At 42.1% G+C, this 17,558-nt stretch overlaps 1 protein-coding gene across 1 annotated transcript in view; it reads left to right on the top strand.

Annotated features, from left to right (window-relative positions):
- LOC133420618 (phospholipid-transporting ATPase ABCA1-like) overlaps positions 1-17,558 on the top strand; it is a 278,328-nt gene that overhangs the window by 208,438 nt on the left and 52,332 nt on the right. Inside the window, exons 40-44 of the mRNA XM_061710356.1 lie at positions 1,898-2,021; positions 5,189-5,318; positions 6,008-6,128; positions 12,649-12,711; positions 13,943-14,049. Of these exons, the coding sequence (XP_061566340.1) occupies positions 1,898-2,021; positions 5,189-5,318; positions 6,008-6,128; positions 12,649-12,711; positions 13,943-14,049 (545 nt within the window). The remainder of the gene's footprint in view (positions 1-1,897; positions 2,022-5,188; positions 5,319-6,007; positions 6,129-12,648; positions 12,712-13,942; positions 14,050-17,558) is intronic.

A 17,558-nucleotide genomic window follows, 5' to 3' on the forward strand; every position in this document is an offset into this window, starting at 1 on the left:
CCCTTGTTTTTTTATGCAAAGTAAAGGCATTTAGAGAGAGAGAGAAAAAAGGTGGGGGGGCACCAGATTACTTATAAATTGTTTAGCTGCATATCTATTCATTTCACTGTTTTCAAGATGAGATTTCATAGAGAAGAAATCTCACATAGTAGGATTGCTTCATGTACAGAAGCAGCTCTTTGTGATCTCACTTGTCCATGTCTCCCATGACCAAATGAATCAGCAGGAAAAGAAAACATGCCAGTGTACAGCTGGCCTTTTTGAAAGGCTTTCCTGAGAGAATCAATAAAAAACACTTATCTGTCCAATAAATAAATGTGGATCCAGCATTGGCCCAATTTGGCAAGACAGAAAATGACCAGCAATTTTTTGTTGTTGGTTTTTTTTTATTTTTAAAAGGGGTAAGCATGTCTAACAAAATGTTGAGCTACTCTTTTAAATTAAGATATCTTCCGGCCAATTTAGCTTGATTTTAATATTGTCTTTTTTGAACATCTGTTTCAAGCAATGAAGCTGAATATACGTAGAAGCTTTCCAAAAACCAAGTACTGTGTAAAACAAGTCCAAGTCCAAGTCCAGAAACGCTCGAGAGAAGACTGTGAGGACATAAGTCATGACCAAAATAGACAATAAGGAGCAAGAACTTGAACTATTTTAACTAATAATGGGAAATGTGAGCTCAGTGGTAAATAAAAGGCCCTTTGGGGCATTAATTTACTGATTTCAACTTTCTTAATTTACTTCAAATATTAGCATGTCATTGTTGCATGTTCTGTCTTTTTGGTTATCTCTTTTTTTCTTTGTGAATGACTGACTCATAAGGCTTCATGGCCTCATCTTAACTGCCTATTGAAAACTCAGTCACGGAAACTAATTTCACTGCGCCGTAACACACATCCATGAATAAATTCTGGGAGAATTATGGCCATCATCTGGAAATCTTTTGCACAGCTTCAACAAACTGCACCTTCACCCCCGCTTCACATAATCTTTACATAGATTCGTCCAGAAGCAGAAATGACGAATTTCTAGTGTGTCTCCATGTACGCAAGAGCTTTGAAGACGATGCAGCGATGAAGCAGGATGCATAATGCATGACTTTGGTTTTGAACATGATGACACGCCAAAAGTAGTAATATTCTATCCAACCTTTTTTTCTGTTTTCTCCTCTCACCCTTGTTGTCCTCATATAGTCATTAAACCTTTCTTCCCAATTTCTATCATATTGTGACGAGCTTGTCCATCGTGTGTTCATTTCATCAATTATTAAACCACCAATATTTTATTTAGACAGGAAAGTGTGGGCCGGGAAGAACCCCGCCTTTATTATTTGTTTCTTGAGAAACGCTGACAAAACATGCGTTTGCTTTTATGTTTCTGTGCATTTGCCTTTTTGTAGCTGCACTATTATCAGAAGAGAGCAAAGAGACAGATACAGATTGCTTCTCGTGAGGGTCTCTGGGTGCTGCTGGTGCTCGCGCTTCCCCCACTCCCGATTTGAAGCATGAACATGTGTTTGCTCGAGTATCAGCTCATCCATTTGTGTTTGTGCGCACTTTCCAGAATGCAGGCCTTCCTCACAGATCACACAGTGTGCTCCCAACGTTCGCTGGATTTCAGCATCAAGGAGGCGGCTGAACTTTGATGTATTGTGCTCTCAGAGCGCGCCATTTGGAGCAGTGCAACACAACCACGCTCAGCCTGCAAATAGAGTGCAGGATGTTGGTTAATTATCTGCGCTGTCTTCTAAACTGCTCGTCCCTTTGGCCCTGCTGGTTTTCGAGATGGATATTCAACACAGTGGGCTCGTGCTGTATAATTCCATGTCTGGGCTTGAATAATCAAAACTTTCACGCGCCTCTAATGTGCCTGCTTTTTGTGAATTTTTCCCAAACAGAACGTCTCCAACATCAACGACATCGTGAAGCAGGTGCTGCTGGTATTCCCACATTTCTGTCTGGGCAGAGGGCTAATTGACATGGCCAAGAACCAGGCGATGGCAACGCTCTTCAGCAGCTTCGGTAACAAGCATCACACTTGTTAGGAAATGGATGATGTTTCCTGGAAGACTTTATTAGCATAATATTTGCATCATTTTAAAGCATACATGTCTAGTTATTAGAATATTTTCATACACCAAACACATAACTGAGCCAACTGAGAGAAACAACAGCACAGAAACATCTTTTCTTTCTTTCTTGAAATGCAATTTGAATGTAGATGTCTGTAGTTTATGCTGTTGAAGTAGACTCACAGTTTCTCCCAAAATACAGGCGGAAAAAACTAGTTATAACGACTAATTATAAAAAATGTCTGTGGAAAAAACCCAAAACATCCGTAACATGAGGAGTTAAAAGCAAGGCCAAACCGCCAAAGAGTCTGATTAAAATTTCATATGCAATATCTTTCTCAAACTCTCAAAACAGTTCATGTCAGAGCTTTTTACTGCACAATCACAAAAGGAAATGTAATGGTTCACATTATTCATTCATTGCTCTGACCGTCCTTGAAAATATAAAATAAAGTAAGAAAAGATTGACAATTACATAATTTGATTTTGGGACTACTTCAGTCCTGGGTTCATCATGTCTCTAACGCTGCTTAATGAAATATTGCAGATAATTTAAGGGATTATACTGCGTCCAATGCCCCATCGTTGCTGCATGATTTTGGGCTGTTTCAGCTAAAAGATGAGAGTTATAAAAGAGTTGTGGAGATATCTTCTGTTGTAGCTCCAGATCATCTGTCCTATGTTCGAGAGCAACCATCTCAAAGTTCTTGACGCCAAATACTGCCTGAGATCATTTTCTGAAAATATCATAAATCATACACCTTTAGGTCTACAGACTAGCCATTTAAAAAGCAACGCAGGTTATTAAACCTGGTACCATAGAAGCACAAAGTGTAAAAGGAATCAGCCACTGTGGGATCAGGATCTCCTCCTGTGCTGCTGCAACTGAAGCTACGACTAAAGTCTGGTTTATTTTCCTGTTTTGCTTTTAACTTTTAACATCATGCTGATCCAGTGGTTCTCATCATCCTACAGTCTATACACAGCATTCTTGATGTCAAACCCAGAATTAAGCAGATTCAAGTCCTATGAATTGAAATGTAATGATCTACTATGGCTGTGGAAATCATGCAGGGTTCAAGAGTCCTACGTTGTGAATGAGCAGAAGCCCTTAACACAAGATTTTTCATTTGAAAAGTACTTCCTGTGGTGCCTTAACTGTTGGTGGAGTTATAGTGTCATCCACCATGAATACCTACACATCAGACATCACTGATTCATTATGATGTGACAGACAGCAATCTGCACCGCTCAGTGAAGAACAGTAACATGTCAATCTCCACCAAATCACACTTAAAAACTGCCATTTTATCAGGACCTGCAGCTCCGAGTAGTCGTGGGTCTCCTCTGACGTCTGTTGCATAACCTTGCTGCTAACTTGCAGTGGTGGACATTGACCACGAAGCAACTTTGCATCAGTAGGACCTTGATTTTCACCCTTGAGACACTGCACACAGTGTAAAACAGAGAAATGCTATTAACTTATTGAACATTGCTTCATTGACTGTGTTCAAGTTTGCAATGTGTTAGTCAGGGGAATATCATAGACTGAATGATTACTGGATAAACCCTCAGTGATGTCACCCATGGGGTTTCTGAAGGGTCCTTTTGAAGCCTCCTCTTCCTCATACTGTGTTGTAACTGGGCCAAACAAGCCGGCCTGGGAAGCCAGCCAGAACACATCCACCTTATGCCAGTCACAGTTAGCCATTTTAGCTTGACTGATTTAGCTTATGCTACCCTTTGAGGATAATTCATATTACATTCATTCTTATCAAATCTATCCAAATGTCATATTTTCAAGTTTTGGAACCAAAGCAACTACCAAAATAAGGCCATTTCCCCTCTGGGCTCAATCCACTGCACAGTATATCCGGCCGGTGCTACGGCTGTCAGGACCTGCGGTGGTGGTAGCACCGCGGGTGCCGGCAGGCTTCCACTTTGAAAGACATCTGAAATACTCAGCCCTGGCTTTTAGCTCCTTCACCCGTTCCTCGCCCACAACTCTCCTCCATAAGAAACACTGACATTACTTCATTCAAAAAGCTAGTTCTCCAATGAACAAACGTTTGACCAGTAACTTGGCTTCTTCTCTCCATGAGCTAAATTTAGAAAGGAAAAAGGGAGAAGAGCAGAACGGTGTATGCGGAGGTGGAGCCGGGGTTGAGGGGGCCATCAAGAGCCAAAGAGGAACATGAAAGAGGAAGAGGAGTCTTGTTTGCCGAGAGACTGAGAAGGAAATAACGTTTTGAGGAATCATTTGTGGCGGCAGAGGAGAGCGGGGAGAGAAAAGCAATCACATCTTAAAAGAGGTGTGGAGAGGGGCTATTTACCAGAGAATGAGACTGAAAGCGCTTTCGTTTTCCTTGTCTACTCCACCCAACCCCCCAACGCTCCCAACCTCAGGCTCAAAGGTTGCAGAGGCTTGGAAGAAGAAGAGGAAAGAGCAGATTTGAAAATGTTGGTGTGGAAGCCTGGTAGTGCTTTATTAGTTCTTTACCCCACCCCCACAAAAAAAAAAAAAAAAAAGATGCTTCAATGTGAAAAGTGAATAATTTAAATGTTTTATTTTTACCTGAGATACCAATTGGGGCTTATCACAAAAACGATAATGTGTCAGATCCTGGCGTGAGACACAACAAAGGGCACCTGTAGTTTCCAGATGTGGAAAGCACAGTACTGTCAGGGGGTCAACAGAGCGTCTAAACTGCATCTGTCTGCCCCCTTATGCTCAGAAGTGGTATTACTAGTGGCTTTAAGACAAATATATAATAATAGTAATAATATTGGCCTAAAAATCAACCTAAAAATAAACAAAAAAATCATTCTCTGACGATGTTTTAGCTGAATCATCCAATCAGGTTGCTGTTGAAGGCTGGAAGCTGAGGTGAAATAACCTATCATCATAATGTAGTTAATTAGAAATCATCATGTGAGTTGGAAGTTTTTTATTTACCAGCCACTGTTACTGGCATCATGTAACTACACATAAACACATAATGTAATAAATGTTTTAATATTGAAGCACTATTGTTCAGTGAAATGACAGGTTTTCTTTTTTCTTCTTCTATCCTTTTGTTTTCTGTCTTCTCTGGTCCCTTCATCTCTCCTCTTCAGGGGAGGACCGTTTTGAGGACCCGCTGAGCTGGGACATGGTGGGAAAGAACCTCTGCGCCATGTCCATCCAGGGATTCGTCATGTTTGCGTTTACAATCCTCATCCAGTACAAGTTCTTCTGCAAACCAAGGTACAACCAGCTGTGATCAGCAACGTAACAGTCAATTGTGGTTTTTTTTTTTGCAAACTGCAACTGTCACACAGAAGACGCTGCTTATGAATTACCTCACAAACCTCATGTCTCGCTCAGTTGTTTCTGCAGGGGTTATTGGGAGGTGGGGGTGTTTAAGAGTTGCAGCTTAGATGAGCATTTATGACAGAATGTGACAAGGGATGGTGCAGGAATGTTCCAGTTTTCCAAAAATAAATAACTGACCTTGTTGCTAATTTTATGAAAGTCATGACATTCATCTCCACCTGCTATGATGTTAAAATGCTTTTCATGTCCCTTCTGGTTGCAGTCTGTAGTTTTAACAGTGTTGAGTTTTGTTATCCAGTCGATAAACCATTTCTCTTCATTCTCTGTAGTCTAAATAATAGCATACCATTTATTTTCGTCACCCTAAAACATCTCTTGAACTGTGAATGCATTCGGCAAAACAATACCAGACATTCTTTGAATGTGGGTTTGTGTGTGTGGTTTAGTCCAAAGTTAAGGTTGCCATGGAAACTAATGCCTGTGACTTCTGCTGTTTATGAAAATTGCAGAGAATTTTCTTTTGCTTGTGCTTTAACTTTGACTGTAATAATCTGTCAAGGAAGTGTATGTTCACTCTAATTCAGGGGTGTTTTTAACGGTGCGTGACCCCTCTCTGCCAGGCTCATTTCAGCAAAATCGTTGTCTGCGGAAGAAGAGGATGTGGATGTGGCGCGGGAACGTGAGCGAGTGTACGGAGGCAAAGCTCAGAATGACCTGCTGAGGATCTGTGACCTCACTAAGGTATGTTGCCTAGGTACAAAGTCTTACTCCAGACTTTGGCTATTCAGTCATTTCTTTCAAATGGTAAATGGCTCTCTTAAAGAGCTTTACTTTGCAAGCCGCAGTCAGCCTCTTTTATCTGAAACACACTTGGAGGTAGAACCTCGACCTTCTGGCTCTCAGAAGAATAATGTGGCACTGTGTTTTTATGTTTGAGATGTCATCTCCAGCGACAAAAGCGCTTTTTCTCTTTTTCTGAAGTGATGAACTTTGTTCCTTTTCTTTTTCATGAATCCCAACAAACACCTTTTTGCTTGCTGCTAAGTTTGTCTGATCTTTTGAATGCTTTTCCCTGCCTTTGATATTACATTTCTTTGTTTCATAATTAAATAAGAAAAAGATTTTATTCAACTTTTCCATGATGTTCCAACACTGGTGAATGACCGTCGTGAGGTTTTGAGTAAAACGTCGATGACGATGATGAAAAGTGTTATCCAGGCAGAATTTTGCTTTGACTTTTGTCGCCGATATCTTCTGTTGAGTTTCACAAAACTTTCTTTTCCACCTAAATGATTCCATGTGCAGGGTTAAGTTGCATGAAAAATAGGCATAAAAATCAAACGAGGCAGCATGTTTTTGAGGCATAAGGTTTGGGTTCTTACCCTCCCCTCGTTGCAGTAGGTGAAGTCGTGCAGACTGTAGAGCTGTGCATCTCAGCACTGGCAAGATTAACGTTTCCTCCGTCGGCAGATGTTCCCTCCCTGTGGGCAGCGTGGCAGCAGGAAGTGTCACGACAGCAGCCCGCTTTGCACCTCCAATGCAGACATTTGGATGATCTAACACCATCATGCTTCTTCCCACCTTTCTTCACTCCTTTACTCCCTTGGTCTTCTCAGTCTCACCATAGTTAATCTTTCACTTATTGCTCATTCACACAGTTGTGCACAACACTCTCCTGGGTAATTACTGAACAAGTGCAGGGTGAAACAGTTTGAAGGGTAATGTAATACAAATCATCGAGCTAGGTGAGAAGTTGTGGAGCGTTGGAGGAGTGTTCCTTTCTCAGCCAAAACTTCAGCTTAACTTTTTAACAGCATTCTTGTGAAAAACAAACATTTTCACAACAAAGAGATCTACTGTATTGCTGACAGTTTTAAAAGAATACCAAAGATTTGACTGAACTGCTGCTAATCTGAGGCAGCTTAGTAATTGTACACCTTCATAGTTGACAGTCCGTCTCTGGGACGGGATTCATTGGCCCGTCACTGCAGAAAAACAGCAGTGCATTGGCAGAAGGCATCAGGATTCTTCATGCGGTGCCCTCATTGACTCCCACAACAGCTGTGCCCCATCCATTTGGGGGTGTAGATAACAAATTGATCAATGAGTGCACGGCTTCAGTGGCCATCCGCCACAGGCTCAACCCCGTCATAAATCCAAGCATGCCTCTGAACCGATCGACAGGCCATCAATCATGTGTCTGAGTCCAGCTCCTCCTCTTCCTTTTCCTGCAGCTCTAAACAAGAGAGTTTTGCGACGTGCCCCAGCTGCTAGCCTCCACTTAGCTGCGGCATTAGTGCCTGTGTTGTAATCGATGGTGACTGCAATGGAAGTGTGTCTGCCTGTGATCGTTTTGTAGGCCCACTGCTGTCAGTTTAACCTTCCTGGCACTTATTAAGTTGACAGGAAAAGTTTCACAGAACCTTGTGACAGATGTTTCAATTTGGCAGACGGGGAGATGAGTGGCACCTTGGCATGCTACGTGTACGCTAAAGTGATAATGTGCTCTCCTGGGCTTCAAGTGGTTAAAATTAGACTGAGTGCTTCTTTTTTTATTTCCTTTCTCACCTGTTGTTGTTTTTTTTTTTAGTAATTGCTATCAGTCCCTCCTGACACTGATTCACCAGTCGTGATGATTTGAGTCGGACCAGCTGAGTTTATTTATGGAGAACATGTTACGAAAAGAAAAAAAAAACTCATCTGTGTTTGGAAGTAAAACAATTTGTTCAGGGTGTCCTAGTTCTGAAAATTTCAGTTTGCCAATTTGATCTGCAAGGTACAATGACATAACAGTTCCAGGTGAGAGTAGAATTAACTTACCCATCATAACCTCTCACCCAAAATCTCATGCTGCCTTTGCTGCGCCTCAGAAGAGAGGAGCACACAGTGTCCACTGGGCAATTCTGACCTCATTTCAACATCACAATTACTTAACGTTTTACCTTTATTAAGATTAATGAACAATTACTTTGTGTTTAAACTGACCCCCAGAGTTTGCTGTCAAGGTTTGCTCTGCAAATATGATCAGATACCAAAGATGGGGTATGTTTCTCATGAAAGTGTCCATGACGTTGTGATTTTTATCAACTATTAAGGGTATTTACTATTTAAGTTACTTAAAAAAAAAGCAAACTAAAGAAAAATTAACAAATAACTAACTGAAGAAATGTTTTACTGAAGACCAATGAAATTTTTAAAAATGTTTTATCTTTTGAAAAGTCACATTTTATGCACTCAAAGCCAAGAGCGGGTCGTTTTGAACATTGATCAGAGGACGATGGAGGAAAAACGCTTTGCGGACTTTAACCATAAAATTCACCTCTCTGCCTGCGTTTCTGTCGAACAGAACAGACCCGAAAACGAGTACGAGTAGATCACCTGTGGAAAGCATAGATACTCCCAGGACATGATGACGACATCAGCGAGAAGCGCCTGTGCTCCGTTCAGTGTAGCTGCGTAGCGGTTGGTAACTTGTGTGCTTTTTTTAAACAGTGTTTACATTTGACTTCTTTTTATTCTTTGCCATCGTCAGTAATCCAAAATGTGTCCAATTAACAGACACACTGAAAATTCTCCTGACCCTGTCAGCGAAAAATATTTTTGCTTTAAATGAGACAATTTTGACTACATTTATGGAATATTAGGTTTATTTCTAGAAGGGCTGTTTATGCAGTTTGTAGTTTTCTTGAAACAAGCCTTTTTTTACTTTATTAGAAGTGCATTTGTGTTTGCTATAAGATCTTGCTGACTGGTCTTCAGGACTGAACTACCCTCCATGTTGCTTCCAAGTTGTGGACTGGACAGTATGGTAGTATGGTTTTAGGGCAGCACCTAAACGCGCACAAGTTGCAATCGTTATAACAGGAGAGAAAAAAAGACACGGGGGCAAGTTTGCACCGGTCATAGGCTGTAGATGTCAGTTTCTCACTCACTCACTCATCTTCTCCCGCTTTATCCGTTACCGGGTCGCGGGGGCAGCAGCCTCAGCAGGGATGCCCAGACTTCCCTCACCCCAGACACTTCCTCCAGCTCTTCCGGGGGGAGTCCAAGGCGTTCCCAGGCCAGCCGAGAGACATAGTCTCTCCGGCGTGTCCTGGGTCTTCCCCGGGGTCTCCTCCCGGTGGGACATGCCTGGAACACCTCCCTAGGGAGGAGGGACATGCCTGGAACACCTCCCTAGGGAGGCGTCCAGGAGGCATCCGGTACAGATGCCCAAGCCACCTCAGCTGACTCCTCTCAATGTGGAGGAGTAGCGGCTCGACTCCGAGCTCCTCCCGGGTGACCGAACTCCTCACCCTATCTCTAAGGGAGCGTCCAGCCACCCTGCGGAGGAAACTCATCTCGGCCGCTTGTATCCGCGATCTTGTCCTTTCGGTCACTACCCAAAGTTCATGACCATAGGTGAGGGTAGGGGCGTAGATTGACCGGTAAATCGAGAGCTTCGCCTGTCAGTTTCCATTAATTAAATTAATCAATTAAAAGCACAAAGTTTTAACATTTTGATTTTGAAAGATGCTCATCGCACAGAAGAGGAGGTTGAGTTAAGCTGAGTGGCTGACTCCACCCCTTAAACCAGCTGCTATTAAAACAGTAGTAGAATTATGGTTGAAAAGGAAGCTTTTTTACTCTTTTTAGACTTCAAAAATATAAAATAACTAAATAAATAAAAAGTATTTTACTAAAGTTACATTACATTAAGATGTTCTAGTTGGGATGAACTGCAGGAAGAGCAGCATGGAAACTTGCACAGGTTTGCTTTTTCAAAGGTTGCTCACTCCAAGTTTTTATGCAAGTCAGTGTCTGTTTTTCTCCTTTATTGCTTTTTGTATAAAAGGACTGACAAAACATGAGAAAAACATACAAGTTCACGTGAATCAAGCCTTAAATACATCACTCAAAGCTTAAAGGTTTTAAAATCTAAATCTATATTATGGGATGCACGACACACGCCATAACCCCCGGCGTCTGGACTCTCATCTGATTAGTTGCTGGCCTGCTTATCGTGACAGCTGTGGTCGAGTCAGAGGGGAATTATTCTTTAAATCCTGACTTCCATACGCGTACCACCTGCTTGGATGTAGTTTTAGCACTGAAGATTAACACAAAAAGCTGACAGATGGAAATGTGAGAATGATGCATCTCTGCTGTACCTGCTTTTATTAAATGCTTTTCGTTTGGAATTAATGTAATATCCTTGTTTTTATGGCTGTCTTAAATTTATATCTATTAGTACGCATTCCCAAAACAGCAGACTCATTTAATAGATGAGATCTAGCGTATTGTTTCACGTTAAGAAACTCCGGTTTGATGGTGGATTGTAACACACAGGTGCACACAAAACCCTCGCAGATAAGTATGTTTGCAAAATATGAAAATAACTACTCCATCATAGCACAAAAGGCTGCATAGTTGTCCTTGATTGCGAATGTTTAGTGTTTTAACTTTCAATTTCAGGTACAGCAACAAAGACCTTCTCTTTTCCTTCGCGCAAAAGCAAGAAAAAGTGTGCTTTCATGCCAGTTTGACAACTCCTCAAACCCTTTTATATTCTCCAATAAGCAATAAATACCCAAGTTTGTCATATACTCTGGCCTTTATGTGCAGAGTTTGACAAATACATTTCAGCACATGTCAAGGTTTGTGTGCTGACTCTGGTGCAGAGAGTTTTAATTGAGCTGCTTTGAAAATAAATGTGCATGAATGAGGTTGGTCCGTAGCTGAGCCTGCAGATGCCTGTATGAAAGGACTCCAACAACCTGTGAAAAATAAATAGATACGTCAATGAAAACCTCCATCTTTTCATTTCAAATGTCATTATACAGTGAGTGTGTACTCTGTCTAGTGCCAGAGACTTCTCACTGCAGGTCTTCGTCAAACAAAACTGCTTCTCACAGGCGGCTCGTCTCGGCAAGCTCAGCACAATAAAACCCTAAAACACACGGTCCACCGTCAGCTAAAAGCAGCTTTTAAAAGTGGTTTGAATTCATTTTAGCAAATACAGCAACTCAGTATTAAATGAAAACGTCCCAAAAGTGACTCATGCTGTGATGCAGATGAATTCACGCAAGGATTTTATACTTTTAGACTCACAAACAAGGTGTCACATTTGAGCAGAACTTATTACAAAGCAACTTAACACGGGAACAGCATGGAGGGTAACAGTGATAGCGTTTACCCACCCAGGTTTGCGCGGGCCCAACAGATGGCACGTGTGTCTCACAGCCCTGTGGGAGCAAAACACCAGTTACGGCTGATAAATCATAGAAAAATGGCTAAAAATTGCAAGTGGCATGACAACAGTGAGAACAGTTATTACTGCAACAACTATATGATCTTCGCTGGTTTCTTGTCCTGGCAATTCCAGAACAGCAGCCTCGTGTAGAAATCGAGGGTTTTAAATGGCAATTACTGGCTGTTATCCGAGTTTGGACACAAACTGTTAGATGGTTTGGAGGCTGGAGATGGAGCTGCCACGCAGGAGGAAAGAAAGAACAAAGAGGAGGCTTCTGGATGGGTGTGATGGAGGAACAGAGTTGGGTGGGGGGACAGAGGACGATGTGATCTGCTGGGGAGACCCCTGAAGGGAAAGGCCAAAAAGCAAAAAGTTCAAAATGTTCACTTCTGTGCTCCCTAAAAGCCCAAAAGCGAGACACTTGGGTGTAGTTAAACCTGGAATTAAAGTCTTTAACCAAGGTGTCATGACAGTTTTGTGAAAAGGCTTTTTACTGTTCCCTGCTCCTGATTGTCAACAAGTTTCCTTTTGTGCTAATTTGCACAAGCCTTCCTCAAATGATTTGGTCATTACCAAATGTGCCTTTTTTGGTTTTTAAACAGCCTGGGTGTTGCTGGTTATTGAGTTCGCTAAAGTGGTACTCAAAAGTGAAGACTGATCACCTCATGAATACCGTCGCTGCAGTCTCAAATACAAACTTTAATATCTTCTACTTCTGGTTCCTGCATAAGTGTGTAACTTTTTTTTAATAGCTTCTCCCATCTGGCTCGCTCTAAATATTGCAAATGATCTGTTCTTGTTAAAATTTGTCTCCTCCACTTTCACCAACTCTCTCTCTCTCTTTCTCCTCCCTTTCCTGCCACCTGCTCCTTCCATCTCACCTCCTCCCTGCTGCTCTGGTCTATCGCTCTGTATTTTCTCCTGCCATCCACTCCACTATCTTCCTCACCGTCTGCTCCCCACCCTCTCCTGCCTCCCGCCTTCTCTCTGGCTGGTCGGTTGATTCATTTTATTGTCTGCTCGCTGCAGGTATACCCTGGGAAGAGCGCCCCTGCTGTGGACAGGCTCTGTGTGGGCGTACCTGCTGCAGAGGTGAGCCAGATGCTGCTGGATTGCACAGGGAACTTTTCAAACCGACGCTTCATTTGAATTTGAACATGTCGGAGAACTTCCTACTCCCACAACACTTGCAAGGAGAAAAAGCTTTTCATTTTCGCTTTGCATATCTGTTGCAATCAGAGTATTACAACCTTCTGTTTCCTCGAAGATTTCAGTTGGGCTCTGAGTCAAATCACAATATTTCCAAATGTCGCTAAGGGAAGGCATCAGAAGAAGGAGTAATCTCCTCATATTTTATGTCATTATACAACTGTTAAGCATGTGTGCCACGAATACACACGTAGACAAGAGCAGAGGAGGGATTGAGACGGCAAAGCAAGAGCGTGCAGACCCAATTTATTCCTGTTTACTTGTAATCTGGAAATGAGAAACCAAGTTAGTGAAATGCAACCAATTGTGGCAATGGACCAACTGTCAGTGCAAAGCATGTTTTTATAACGTGCCGTACATCACGCATGGCTAAAACGCCTCCCCACACACACTGGAGTTTGATTTAAACACAATCTCAAAAGCTGACAGTCATTCGTGCTCAGTGGGCTTTCCGCCGGTATCCGTCCTCGCCGCTACTGTTTACTCAAAGCCCAATGTAAATGCCAGCGGAATATTGTGATTCACGGAGCTCTGCTGATCACACAGTGCATTTCCATGCATTATTTACATCAAGCTTAGCCTTCCTCTATGCATTCACCAGCGCAGGTCACAAACAAACGGAGAATCAATGAGTGACAGAAATCAAATATTTATGCCAGAGCTCCTAAGGCGGGTCACGTGACCGCCGGGCTCTGCCGGGAGGCAACTTCCTGCCACGGGGAAGTTGTAAAAATCAGTAGCATCGGGGAAGAAAATACAGCATTGGGATGGTGTTTGTTGTAGCAATTTACAGAGCCAGGAAGAGAGGCTTTGGGGACCGCCGGTGTGGTTGCAGTTTGTTCCTGTGTGTTGATTTACTGTCTGTTTTGTTTGTGTACAGAATATCAATTTGTTTTGCGAGACATTGAACGAGTCATGCATGAAGTGTAAATTGTAGCTCCATTCACTGTATGTGCAGTGAATAGAACTTCACAAAGTCCATAGATGCGGCGTATCACGCAGGTTAATGAATGGTTCAAAACATAAAGGACATGGAGAATGTTTGAAATGCCATGCGAGCACCGTTCTCCCGAGTCTGTTTTCCTAACGGACGCCTCCCCAATGTGTCTGCCAGTGTTTCGGCTTACTGGGGATCAATGGAGCTGGGAAAACAACCACGTTCAAGATGCTGACAGGAGACATCCCAGTCTCCAACGGGGAGGCCTTTCTAAATGGATACAGGTGAGCCGCTAACTCCCACCAGCGTACCGAGTAACTCATCTTAATTTGCCACCCAGGAAGGCTGATCAGAGGGGACCGAGCTTTGGTGGGAGGCTTTTTTTATACATATCTCACACGCTGTTCTCGGCTCCACTGCTTTCTGTTCTCCATCTCTAACGTTCTGTCTGTTTTTTTTCTCTTAGCTAGGTAGTTTCTGTATGTCTCAGACGTTCATCCCCCTCTGCCTTTGGTCTTCTCTTGTCTCCTCACTGCGATATTCTGAGAGAAGCTGAACACATATTTCATTCCTTTTGACATCCTCACACCTGTATCTGGCTCTGTTTTTTGTTTAAAAAAAAAAAAAAAAAAAAAGAAAATCAGCCATAAAGAATTGTTGCACATAACAAAAAAAATACCTTGACACCAACAATACAAGACTCAAGGACTTGACAGAAAACAGGCTCACTAGTACTTATTTTTAGGAAGAAAAAACCTTGTTCCTTCGCCTCGCCGTGCCTCCCAAAGGTAGCACATCCAGACGTGGTTGAAAAAGAGTACCACTCGGTTCTGTATCACAGCAGCTGCTATAGTTTCTCATTCACACACGTGATAATTGACTTTGCGTTTGACAAAGACAGGGTACTGTGTAGAGCGTGGCCTTACACAGCACTGTTAATGTTGATTAATGTGGGTGAAAGTGATCAAAGAGGAATCTGTCACACCTTTAGGGGAAAAGGACTGAAAAGAGAGAAAAACAGATGTGAGTTGGCAACACCCACTCCTCTGTTTTCATCTCATTATGCTCTCTCTCTGTGCATTGGCAAGAAAAATGATCGGCAGAAGAGGAAAAGCAGCCGTTCTGAAATTGATGTTTCTGCTCTCCTGGCAATTGTCTCTCTTATCTGTAATTTTGGCCTCCCAAGGAAAGGCTGGTCATATCTGTGTTCACCTTCTTTTTACTGGCTGCTGTTACTATCTGTCGAATGGAAAGAGAAAAGCCACCACGCTCATGTGGGCGGTGGCTCACTGGCTCGCTCTTGTTGTTATAGGTCAGAAGAAAATTGACAGGAAAGCTTGAGTACTTGAGCTGTGATTAAAGCTGAAACAAGGCCGCTCACCCACAACCGTATATGTAATATTGTAATAATAATAAGGGCTAGTTCATTTTCTTCCTCAGGATGTGACAATGCATTCTTTGTTTCTCTTAGCAGCTTTTATCTAATCTAACGAGGATCTCAGGAAGCCTTTGTTCACAACCACATTCATGCAAAACCAGATTCACCCACTATCTCAACACTTTCTGTCAAGGCTTCATTTCTGAGGGTTGTTTTTGCAATGTGATGACTGAATCTGGTCATATTAGATGGGCAAATTATTTGTACACAGCAATCATCAGTTCTTCCTTTCTGCTCTCTATTGGCTCACCCTCCATGTAGAGATTGAAAGGCAAGGATCGAGGCTGTGTAACGCATTTTGACTCAAGCAAGGCTTCTAAAGCAATGCAATGCACCCACAATTCAGTTTGCCAACGTTTGATGGTATCCTGTTTAATGAACAGAGATAGTGGGTAGATCTGATATGCACTGCATTTGTGTGGTTGTGGACAAAGGGTACTTTTCTATATCGCATACACAACTAGCAGCAAGCACCAAGCCAATGATATCTCCTGTGTTTGTGACAAATAGTGTATCCAAATGCTGCGGGGTAGCAGCCCTCATGACCTCAGCATGTTTTGTTTGTGGCAGTGATACTAAATTGATAAAAAATTGTTAAGGTCCAAAAGTTGATAATTGCGATTGTATTTATATTGTATATTATTTCACAATGTTCATTTGAAAAGCTTCCTGTTTTTAAGCTTAAGTCAAAAAGTCGAGTGCAAAATATGGTGCATTCTTGAAATTAAAGTGTTAATGTAATCAAAGTCATTCATACTGTATTTCTACTGTATATAACTGGACGAGAATCAAAAATGGAACCAGAATCTGTAAATTCTTAACAGTTCACATCCCTATTCATGATATTTTAACCGAATGTCTCTGACATGGTGTGGTGAAAATACCACAGGGATGCAGAATGTCTTTACAGCTGTGTTTATAGCGGCAGGGTTTTAGGGGGTGGAGTCAGCCACTTCACTCCACTTTACCACTCTTTTTGTATGTGTGCTCTTTTGAAATCAGTATTGTAGCCTGGTGCTGCTCATTTTAAGAGCAAAACACATGAAGCATGATTTCAATTTTGCTAAAGAGATCTGGGTCCGTGATGTCACAGTTCTCTTCAGACTGGAACAGTTTACTGGATAACTTAGTTGTCCATTAAACAAAATGACAGAATAGTGTTACGTTGTAATATTTGATCTGTCATTTTAAACATGTAGTATACTAGGGCTGCAACAACGAATCGATAAAATCGATTATTAAAAGCGTTGGTTGGTCGCAGAGCTGAAGTTGAGTTGAGCGCGGAGCGGAAGTAGAGGAGCTTGTGCTTTGCCAGCTCAAAGCAGGTATTTCGCCCGGACTACATTTAATGCGGCACAGAGCGCATTTGGTTTTCATTTGGTTTAAAGCCATTTTTAAGTCCCTCTAGAGCAGGGGTTCTTAACCTTTCTGACCTTGGGGCCCAATTTTTTCAGTACAGAGTGGCCCGGGGCCCGTTAAATGTTAACACTGTATAGCAGGGGTATTCAACTTTAAGAGGTCCATTTAGAGAAAATTTACTCAAGCGAAGGTCCAGAACATCATAATAAATAAATAAATATAATAATATAATATATATTCAAGTAGCCTCATAGTTGTATCAACATCTGCATCTGACTGTTATATTAAAAAAGTACATATTTGCCCATTAACATGTGTAACTTCAATTACACATATTTTTTTCTCTTAAAAATAAAATAGATTTTATTTTATTTTCCAAATGCTATCTTATTTTATTTCTTTACCAGCAGTTTGAATTTCCCCTTTTCTTTGTTAATTGTTTCAACACATTTTTATAATAAATGAATATAAACACATCTTAACAATTGAACAGTTTTGCAGTTTTTATTTCTTCCCCTTAATCTTATGTCCCCACTTTCTGTCGTTCAGTGAGAGAACTGAGCTCTAATTTCTCCTGACAGGACTTTAAATCTGGTCTGGATGGTGTCAGAATCTCATGCACATGTGAAGGTGCTCATTGGTGAGCCCGAGCGGCACCGACCTCCCCGGCCGCGGGGACGCGCCGGGATAAATGATCATGCCGCGCTCGCTCGCTCTGGGCGCAGACCCAAGTAATCGATCCCTGATCCTGGCGGATCTAAACGTACTCTGTGCAAAATGAAGGATTTTCTCTATAAATACACACAATTTCTCTTACTATTACACGTACAGCTAGCTGAGGGTCTTCTTCTCCTCATTTGGTCGGGAGTTGCTATGCAGTCCCGCGGCCCTCGCTGCCCACACCTACAAAACTGATTTTCTTTCACGGCCCACTAGATGGCGCTCGCGGCCCAAGTGTGGGCCGCGGCCCTATGGTTAAGAATCACTGCTCTAGAG

This window comes from Cololabis saira, chromosome 20, assembly GCF_033807715.1.
Source record: "Cololabis saira isolate AMF1-May2022 chromosome 20, fColSai1.1, whole genome shotgun sequence".
NCBI lineage: Eukaryota > Metazoa > Chordata > Actinopteri > Beloniformes > Belonidae > Cololabis > Cololabis saira.